The sequence below is a fragment of the Myotis brandtii genome, unplaced genomic scaffold, assembly GCF_000412655.1.
Source record: "Myotis brandtii unplaced genomic scaffold, ASM41265v1 scaffold312, whole genome shotgun sequence".
In the NCBI taxonomy this organism is placed as follows: domain Eukaryota; kingdom Metazoa; phylum Chordata; class Mammalia; order Chiroptera; family Vespertilionidae; genus Myotis; species Myotis brandtii.
In genome coordinates this window covers 4,877,415-4,886,749 of record NW_005361955.1, presented here as the reverse complement: position 1 = coordinate 4,886,749, position 9,335 = coordinate 4,877,415, and the positions used below count along the sequence as shown (strand labels likewise).

Genomic DNA, 9,335 nt, shown 5'->3' with positions numbered 1-9,335 from the left:
CCCCGGGTGGCTCTCGAACAGGGCGGAGCGAGTGTCTCGAGCCCTTCAGCCCGCCCTGGACAGCTGCCTCCTGCCCCCGGGGGCCCAGGAGACAGGACTCGAGATGGCACCCGAGGCGGGGGACAGGACTTGAATAAAGGCAGACGCTATTTTTCTATCCAAGTCTCTTCTAATGTGTGTCTCTGACAGCGCGGCGCTAGCCTGGCACGCAGCCCGCGGTCCGGCTCCCCGCGGCCCTTTAACTGCCCGACAGGTGCAGCCCGGCGCCACCTCTGGTTGGCTGGGGCGGGATGACGCAACGGCACATGGCTCGTCACCATTGGCTGCGGCGTGGGCTCCGCCCTCCGGGCTGCGGGGTTGGCGGAGGTGGCACGTCTGACGCAGGCGGCAGAGGAGGTGGCGCCGAGGAGACAGCGGTCTGCGCCTGCGGCAGGCTGGGTGCGTCGTCTCTTCCTCCCCCACAATCTCAGGGATCTGGATCCTCCCCTGCCGGCTCGCGGGCCGTGCTTTGGCGGCCTGCGGGCCCTGAACCTGACCCCTTCTCTTCCTATCCACGCAAATCGTTCATCCGGCTTCTTCTCCCCCAATACTTGGAATCTGACCCCCTCTACCTAATTCCACTGATCCTGCCCCTAATAAACCTACATTCAGACCCTAAAACAATGGGCTGACTTTTGCTTCCTTGCCAAGGGTGCAGGCTACCTCCCCAACGGTAACGAGGATAACTTATTTCGGCTCATTTCCCCACCATACCCTCTCTCGCCCGAATCCCAGTCCAGCCTCCCTTTTTGGTGTATCAGATCTGGGCTCCCAGACCCCTGGCATCTCAGCACCGACTCTGCCTTTCTCACCTGGCTCCTCCAGCGCACCCTACCCATGTCTTCCATCTGTAGGTCCCCGGCCTGGGAAAGGATGGCCCCGCGACCCCCAAGGGGCCTGGTCCCAGCTCTGGTCTGGGGCCTGAGCCTCTTCTGCAGCCTCCCAGGCCCAGTTTGGCTCCAGCCCTCTCCGCCTCCCCAGTCTTCGCCCCCAACCGAGCCCCATCCGTGTCATACATGTCGGGGACTGGTCGACAGCTTCAACAAGGTGAGTGCCCCGCAGCCCGGTGGGAGGGGCCCGGCGGCTATAGCAAGTGGCCGAGAGTGGGGAGAGCTGGGATGCAAGTCTGTATGGATTCAAGTCCCAACTTGGTTACTTAACTAGTTGTGTGGCCTCTGTGCCTGTTCCCTGGTCAGTGAAAGACTGTAGTGCTAGAATGCGCCAGGCACTGGACATCCGTACTTAGGTATTACTAATTTTCTCCATTTCCAGGGCCTGGAGAGAACCAACCGGGACAACTTTGGAGGTGGAAATACTGCCTGGGAAGAAGAGAAGTTGTCCAAATACAAAGACAGGTAAGGGCTGGAAAGCTGGGTTTGTATAGCTCACCTCCCAGTCTCTGTTCTACGAGTGGGGACCTAGAGCCTTTTGGGGAATGCTTACTCATTCAACAAATAATCACTGAATATCTATAGTACAGCAGTAAACAAGGCAAGCCAAATCCCATCTTCAAATAGCTTACATTCTTGTAGAGGAGATAGGTGGTGAATAAGGCAATAAATAATGTCACATAAGGTGAATAACAGTAAAACAGGGTGGACTACAGAATGGTGAGAAAGAAGCATGGTGTCCAAGGTGTGACATTTGAACAGAGACCTGAAGTGAAAAAGCAAGCTATGTGACAATCAGGGAAGAGAAGTGGACAGAGTGAGACTGAGCTTGGAGTATTTGAGAAGTGGCTGGAATGGAGTGGTAGAAGGTGAAGTAACCCAGGTACATGCCCATGACTAGAAATCGAACCCGCAGCCCTTCGGTGTGCGGGCTGACACTCTATCTGCTGAGCAACACTGGCCAGGGCTTTTGCAGTTTTTAAAAACCACCTCCTCCTATATGCCAGTCACTGTGTCAGACTCTTTAAAGATATAATCCATTATATGTGTGTGTTTATGTATATTTAATTTTTTATTGAGGTAGATATACAACACATAACATTTACCATTAGAGATATTTTGTACATTCACGGTGTTGTGCAAGTATTACCACTAGTTCCAGTACATTTTCATCATCCCAAAAAGAAACTCCATATCCATTAAGCAGTCACTTCTCATTCTCCCCTCAGTCCTTGACAATCACTAATTTGCTTTCTGTCTCTATGGATTTCTAATTCTATTGGAATCCTATAATATGTAGCCTTTTATGTCTGGTTTCTTTCACTTATCAAAAATTTTAAGGTTTATCTATATTGTAGCATATATTAATATTTCATTCCTTTTTAAGGCTTAATAATATTCTGTTGTATGAATATACCACATTTGGTGTATCCATTCATCATTTGATGAACATTTGGGTTGTTTCTATCTTTTGGCTATTGCGGATACCATTGCAATGAACATTTGTGTACACGTTTTTGTTTGAACACCTGTTTCCATTCTTTTGGGTGCAAATCCAGAAGTGCAATTACTGAGTCCTATGATGATTCCATGTTTAACTTATCAAGGAATTGCCAAACTGTTTTCCACAGTGTCTGCACCATTTTTCATTCTCACCTATAATGTAGGAGGGTTCCAGTTTCTCCACTTCCTCACCAACACTTGCTATATGATATATTTTTACTTACATCTACCCAGCAAGAGTATATATTCCATTGTGCAGAGGCAGGAACTAAGGTATCGTACAGCAAACCTGTAGGGGAGGTGGTGTCCCCATTTTACAGAAGAGAGAACAGGTTCAAGAGAGATTGACTTGCCCAAGGTCATACAACTAGATTCAAACTCAGGTCTGTCTGACTCAAACCAGTATCCCTTCCATTATGCCCTATGCCCTTTCCTTTGACCCTGTCATGGCGTGAGGCGTGGTGGGAGAGACCTTAAGGAGGCTGGTGGGTGTCGTGGAATGTGTTCACACTACTCTGCCCTATCTGGCCAGTGAGACCCGCCTGGTAGAGGTGCTGGAGAACGTGTGCAGCAAGTCGGACTTCGAGTGCCATCGCCTGTTGGAGCTGAGCGAGGAGCTGGTGGAGAGTTGGTGGTTTCACAAGTGAGTGGTGTGGGAGCTTTCCCAGGGAGGGGCCACAGGCAGGGCCAAGTAGTAAAGCAGGGGATTGCATGCTAGGGGCTGTGTCCTTGTTTGGCTCCTTCCAAACCCAGATCTGCTAAGGACTTGCTGAAGGAGCTCTCACTCTGAGCTTCAGTTTGCCCCTCTGCCAAATGAGGAAAGGGCGTTGGTCAGGTGGTCTTAGGGGTCTTATGCGTTGGGTTGTATCAGAGATTCGGTGGGAGGTTGGGGGATGGGCAGCATCTCTGACACTGTCTAAGGCCCCCTCACTGTCACACCACCTTCCCACCTCAGGCAGCAGGAAGCCCCAGACCTCTTCCAGTGGCTCTGCTCAGATTCCCTGAAGCTCTGCTGCCCCTCAGGCACCTTCGGGCCCTCCTGCCTTCGTGAGTTATTCAAGTTCTTCTTAAGGGATGGGAAGGGACTGCTGAGGCCAGGACTCTGATCCTGGCTCTGCCCCTAGCTGGCTGTGTGCACTTAGGCTGCTCAGATAACTTCTCTGGACCTTAGTTCTTACTTGCCTCACAGGGCTGACGAGATGAGCAAATCAATGGGGAATGGCTCTGTAAAAAGATGTCTGTGTGGTTAGATTGAGTCAGATGCTGCCGTGGTTTTATCTTGTATTTGAGAAATGCTTCCACCTCCACCCCTCATTTCCCATGCCTGGGGTCAGACCAGGCCCCATCCCTTGGACTAAGGGGACCTTCCTACAGTTGGCAGGTGCTGTCTTGATGCCCCCATTGTCACCACCTTTTTCTACACACAGTTCTGATTCAGGAGCTAAATTTATTACCAGCCCCTTTTAGAAAACTCTTTCCCCAGAAGCTGCAGATAAAGAGTCAGTGACAAAGATGATCAAGTCAGTGTTTATAAAAGAAAAGATTTGTAAATAACCTAATTGTTCCATAGTGGAGTAGTGGTTAAGTAAATTTCATACAGTTTTATGACAACATATTATGTTACTATTAAGTTTTCTTTCAAAAAATGTTAATGTTTTCTATATACAAGATTGCTTTTACAATCTCACCTGGTTTGGTGTCTGCCCACAGCCTGTCCTGGGGGTACAGAGAAGCCCTGCGGTGGCTACGGGCATTGTGAAGGGGAAGGGACTCGAGGGGGCAGCGGGCACTGTGACTGCCAAGCCGGCTATGGGGGTGAGGCCTGTGGCCAATGCAGCCTCGGCTACTTTGAGGTGGAGCGCAACGCCAGCCATCTGGTATGTTCGGGTAGGTAGCCAAAAGGTGAGGCGCTGGGCAGGGGCTGATGGGATGCCTGCCTGCTCATTCTCTTACTTCCGCCATTCCCCCCAGCTTGCTTTGGCCCCTGTGCCCGCTGCTCAGGACCTGAGGAATCAAACTGTTTACAGTGCAAGAGGGGCTGGGCCCTGCATCACCTCAAGTGTGTAGGTGAGTGGGGCTGTGCCTTAGGTCTGGGAGGTAGATGGGCCTGGGCTTGGTTCTCCGTCAATACCCACATCTCTGGGCTAGACCAATACAGTTCCCATCTTTATGGAGATCTCAGCCTGGTTGGGAAGGCAGAAAAGTACCAGGCACTTACAGTACAGACTGATCTTTGTACAATGAGAGATGTCCCTGATCCAGCTGGGTGATGGTAAGGAATCAGGAAAGGCTTCTTAGAGGAGATACCATTTAGACCAGCGGTTCTCAACCTGTGGGTCGCGACCCCTTTGGCGGTCGAACGACCCTTTCACAGGGGTCGCCTAAGACCATCCTGCATATCAGATATTTACATGACGATTCATAACAGTAGCAACATTACAGTGATGAAGTAGCAACGAAATAATTTTATGGTTGGGTCACAACATGAGGAACTGTATTTAAAGGGCCAGAAGGTTGAGAACCACTGTTCTAGCCCATTAGGTCAATGCAGCAGACGTGGTAGGGACTCAGCTGTGTCCCACCCATTGCAGGCTTCTCTCTCCTCTGCCCGATCCTGGGATGGGAAACAAAGCTATTGACAAGAGTAAGTGGCCAAGGTGAAAGGGAGACCTGGGTCTTGGGATTTCTTTCCAGGAAATGTAGGAGGAGCTGTTAGCAAGGAGAGCAAGTGGTGGGATTTAGGCCTTTAAGAAAATGCAGATAAGCTTCACCATCTCTGTAAAAAATCAATAAAATATATTTAAAAAATAAATAAATAAAGGGCCAGAAGGTTGAGATCCACTGATTTAGACCAAGTCTGTTCAATTGAGAAAGGGTTAGCCAGAGGAATGAGGATATTGAACTTGGGTCAGGAGACCTGGGTTTGAGACTTGGTCTGTCTCAAACCTAGCCATTTGTATAAGTGAGAGTAATGACTAAGATACTGTGACAAAAAGATCCCCAAAGATTATGGCTTAAAGAATAGAGAGGTTTATTTTTATCTTAAATCACAGTCTCAGAACAAGCAGTCCAGGCTGTCAGGGAAGCTCTTTTTGTCACAATCATTCAAGCACCCAGATTCCTTCTTTCTTACTGTGCAGTCATCCCATTGGGTGTTGCCTTTGTGGTTGAGGCTCATTCCCAGGCACTTCTGTGTTCCATGCCCTGGCACTCAGGAAGTAAGAAAGAGAAGAGAGTGCATGGATGAGTCCAAGCCTGTTGTTTTAAAGCCAAGCTGAAAGTGGAGCACATCACTTCTGTTTACATCCTGTTGGCCAGAACTCAACCACAAGGCCATACTGAGTAGCAAGGCAGATTGGCAAATGTACTCTCTGCCTGGGCAGCCTAGAGTCCAGCTGCACCTCTCCTTCTGTGTTGGTGGACAGCCTGCCGTTGCTACCACACCATATGAGCCTGGCAACTCCATTCTGCAACAGTTCTGGGCTCAGCTTCCCTGTTAGTGAACTGACTGAAATTCCCCATCTTGCCGGCCTTTCTGTAGATATCGACGAGTGTGGCACAGAGCGAGCCAACTGTGGAGCCGACCAATTCTGCGTGAACACGGAGGGCTCCTATGAGTGCCGAGGTGAGTGCCCACTCCTGCAGGGGAGGGGCTGTGGGAAGGGTAGGAGGAGCTGCTCCACGCCTGTTCCCCCCAAACTTCTGCCTTCTCTGGCACCAGAACCCCTTGGATTTAGGGGCAGCTCTTAACCTTCTCTCTCCTCTCTCTTCTCCAGACTGTGCCAAGGCCTGCCTGGGCTGCATGGGGGCAGGGCCAGGCCGCTGTAAGAAGTGTAGCCCTGGCTACCAGCAGGTGGGCTCCAAGTGTCTCGGTGAGTCTCCAGCCAGTGGGGCCCAGGTACCTTGGAGTGCCTTGCCACCATGAATTGAGAGGGGCTGGAATGTGAACAGGGTAGGGGAAGGGTGAATGTTACCTGGGTAAGGGCAGAAGGGAGTGCCGGAATGTGAACGAGGCAGGGTCGGGGTGCTGCGTGTGGGACCCTGGAAGTCAGGGCTCTGATCCCTCTTTGCCCTCCCTCAAGATGTGGACGAGTGTGAGACAGAGGTGTGTCCCGGAGAGAACGAGCAATGTGAGAACACCGAGGGCAGTTACCGTTGTGTCTGTGCTGAGGGCTACAAACAGATTGAGGGCATCTGTGTGAAGGAGCAGATCCCAGGTGAGTTCCAACCTGGCCCCCACCAAACCCGTTCTCCAAGCACTTACAACCCCTCAGCCCCTGCGAGGCTGCATTGAGACCTGAAGCCTACATCTTCTCTTGAGTAGCTTTTGGTGGCCTCACACCTCCCTGGGGTAGAAAGAAAATAGGACTTGGCATCAAATTACTCTGCCTCCCCTAGCCTCTTTCCTCATCTGTCCAATGGGACCAGTCCTAGCCCTGGCCCTCTGAGAGCTATTGTAGGCCATGGTGTGATGGGATGGACAGCCACAATGATACAGTAGTGATCACTTCCACAACTCTTGCCATATGTCAGACACTGTTCCAAGCATGTTGCATGTATTAACTTACTTTACCACTAAAACAAATCCAACGCTGTAGGTATCTTTCTCATCCCCATAGTGGAAATTAGGATGCAGAGATATGAAGCAGCTTGCCCAGGGCCACACAGCAAGCAGGTCGCAGAGCTGGGTGTTGAATCCTGGCAGTCTGGCTCCGGAGCTGGGCTAGTACACATAGCACGTGCTGTCACAACCTGCTCACCACGTGGCCTTGGGCAAACCTCTACCTCTCTGAGCCTCCGTTTCCCGTTCAGTGAGACAGGGATAATAACTGCCCCTCTAGAGTCGTTCTCAGCAGTAAATGACATCACGTGCTGGCATGCCTAGCAGGCAGGTGGCAGCGATGATTGGGTGCGTGGGAGACTCTTAAGAATGGGGGAGGAGTGACAGGTGCTTCTTATTCCTCGCAGAGTCAGCGGGCTTCTTCTCAGAGATGACAGAGGATGAGCTGGTGGTGCTGCAGCAGATGTTCTTCGGTGTCATCATCTGTGCACTGGCCACGCTGGCTGCCAAGGGTGATTTGGTCTTTACCGCCATCTTCATTGGGGCTGTGGCGGCCATGACTGGCTACTGGTTGTCAGAGCGCAGTGACCGTGTGCTGGAAGGCTTCATCAAGGGCAGATAATCTCTGCCATGCCTGCAGGATCTCCTCCCACCAGGCTGCCTCTAGAAGTCAGGCCTCTCTCCTGCCTGGACACTCAAGGCGGCTGGCTTTATTTCTGAGAGTAGGCTAAGTACCCCCTACCCGCCTACGGAGCAGCCTAGGCACCCAGACCTGGGCAGGTGAGGCCCCTGGGATGCGGAAGGAGCCCTAAAAATGGAAGCCATGGGATCTTGGCCTTGAGGAGACTGGGCAGGCTTCATAATGTGTGTGGATTTTAAGTGTCTCCTTATGGTGGCTGCTAGTGAGCTTTGGCCCCTGTCCAGGATGAGGGGGTGGGCTCCTGCAGGGGTGAGTCCATCATAGCCTCCTCCTGCCAGCTGCATGCTGCCAGCTCCTGTTCCGTATTCACCTCCCCCATCCCTCACCCCTCACCCCTCAGCCACTGATTTATTTATTCATCTCAGGAAATAAAGAAAGGTCTTGGAAAACGGAGAAGCTTCAGTTTTACTGCCTGCCCTCCCACTCCCATGGTTGGCCTAAGCTACTGAGAGGCCCTGACCCTTGGGAAATTTTTCTAAAACCCTGGGAAATTGAGGGCTGCCCTGATGGAAGAGTAAAAGGAGGAGAGGCTTGGCCCTGAAGTTGTGTTAGGAGAAGGGGATGGAGGACCCAGCTTCAGGGATGGAACTTTCTGGGTTCAGTATCAGCTCTTATTTGGGCCAAAGGACCCTGGACAAAATGACTTTTGTCTCTGAACCTTACTCTTCTCGTTTATAAAATGGGCTTGATAATGCTTTCCACTCAGGCTTATTATGAGAAATAAGGTGGTGAATGTAAAGAGCTGAAGACAGTGTACAACAAATAGATGTTCAATAAAATATTGATAGCCTTATTTCTAAAGCTGCTAAGGGTCCAGTGCCCTTTCCTTTGAAAGTCCCCCTGTCCCACATACTGGACATGGAATTACTGGAGGGTGGGCCCTCCTACTCTTCTCTGAACAGGATCCTGGCATGGCCAGAGGGAGGCATGAGCCAAGTCCTAAAGGTTTATTTCTTTGGCACAAAGAGGACATTCAATCTAGACAAGCGAGCCTCATCCTTCCGCAATGGGGAGTCTGGAGGGGTGTTTGGGGCACCTGGACCCCATTCCCCATACCTAAATCCATGCATGTCCACCCTGTATTCCATATAAATCACAGCCTCTGTGCAAAATACCTGCTGGAAAAAAATAGAGATATTTAAAAAACAAAAAACGCGGGTGGGGGTTGGGGACACTCCCGGCTGCTTCCAGGGGCTGCAATCAGGTTCAGGCCCCAGGATGCCAGTTTTTTAAGGGCTCAACTGTCCCAGTCGGCCATGCCATATGGTCTCTGAAGGCTGGTCCTGCAACAGTGTGGGGTCGGCTCAGAGTTCAATGGTGTCACTGGAGGCGCTGCGAGAGTCCCCTGGCTTGCAGGAAGGCTGGACCGCACTCCGGGGTTCTATGGGCCGGCTGGGAGCAGCTGCAGTGGCTGGGGCTGGCAGTAGTTGCACCGTACTGGGCAGCTCATCTAGGGGCAGACTGTCCACCGACGACAGCCCGTGTCGCCACGGGTTCCAGCTGATCTTGAGCGAGCCCCGGGAGAAGCTGTCCATGGAGCTGCCAGAAGCCACCTGATCCGGCTCATCCACGACGTGTGGTGGGACCGGCCCGCGGACGCGCACGTCGCTGAGCGACCGGCAGCGGCCACGGAGCAAGGAGC

General features: G+C 51.7%; 3 protein-coding genes across 5 annotated transcripts in view; 2 read left to right on the top strand and 1 right to left on the bottom strand.

Moving 5' to 3' along the window:
- The window catches only part of IL17RC (interleukin 17 receptor C), an 11,694-nt gene extending 11,532 nt beyond the window's left edge, over positions 1 to 162 (top strand). The window contains exon 20 of the mRNA XM_014542693.1: positions 7 to 162. Within this exon, the coding sequence (XP_014398179.1) occupies positions 7 to 133 (127 nt within the window). The 3' untranslated portion in view covers positions 134 to 162. The remainder of the gene's footprint in view (positions 1 to 6) is intronic.
- Positions 163 to 332: 170 nt separating this feature from the next.
- On the top strand, positions 333 to 8,084 carry CRELD1 (cysteine-rich with EGF-like domains 1). 3 transcript variants are annotated; one of them, XM_005870081.2, is made up of 11 exons: positions 333 to 438; positions 894 to 1,086; positions 1,312 to 1,394; positions 2,965 to 3,075; positions 3,388 to 3,479; positions 4,143 to 4,319; positions 4,404 to 4,499; positions 5,974 to 6,057; positions 6,209 to 6,304; positions 6,515 to 6,649; positions 7,401 to 8,084. In XM_005870081.2, exons 2-11 carry the CDS (start codon positions 913 to 915, stop codon positions 7,613 to 7,615), a joined length of 1,263 nt encoding a protein of 420 aa, XP_005870143.1. In that variant the 5' UTR covers positions 333 to 438; positions 894 to 912; the 3' UTR covers positions 7,616 to 8,084. The 3 variants fall into 3 exon arrangements, with proteins under 3 accessions (XP_005870143.1, XP_005870144.1, XP_014398243.1); XM_005870082.2 differs by lacking the exon at positions 333 to 438 and adding an exon at positions 445 to 712; XM_014542757.1 differs by lacking the exon at positions 333 to 438 and having other exon boundaries at positions 445 to 1,086.
- Positions 8,085 to 8,625: 541 nt separating this feature from the next.
- PRRT3 (proline-rich transmembrane protein 3) overlaps positions 8,626 to 9,335 on the bottom strand; it is a 6,927-nt gene continuing 6,217 nt past the window's right edge. The window contains exon 6 of the mRNA XM_005870135.2: positions 8,626 to 9,333. Coding sequence (XP_005870197.1) covers positions 8,998 to 9,333 — 336 coding nt within the window. The 3' untranslated portion in view covers positions 8,626 to 8,997. The remainder of the gene's footprint in view (positions 9,334 to 9,335) is intronic.

Coding starts and splice junctions, on each gene's coding strand:
- CRELD1 (XM_014542757.1), top strand. CDS start 877: ATGTCTTCCATCTGTAGGTCCCCGGCCTGGGAAAGGATGGCCCCGCGA. Junction 3,076..3,387: donor GAGAGTTGGTGGTTTCACAA/GTGAGTGGTGTG, acceptor TTCCCACCTCAG/GCAGCAGGAAGCCCCAGACC. Junction 6,650..7,400: donor TGTGAAGGAGCAGATCCCAG/GTGAGTTCCAAC, acceptor TATTCCTCGCAG/AGTCAGCGGGCTTCTTCTCA.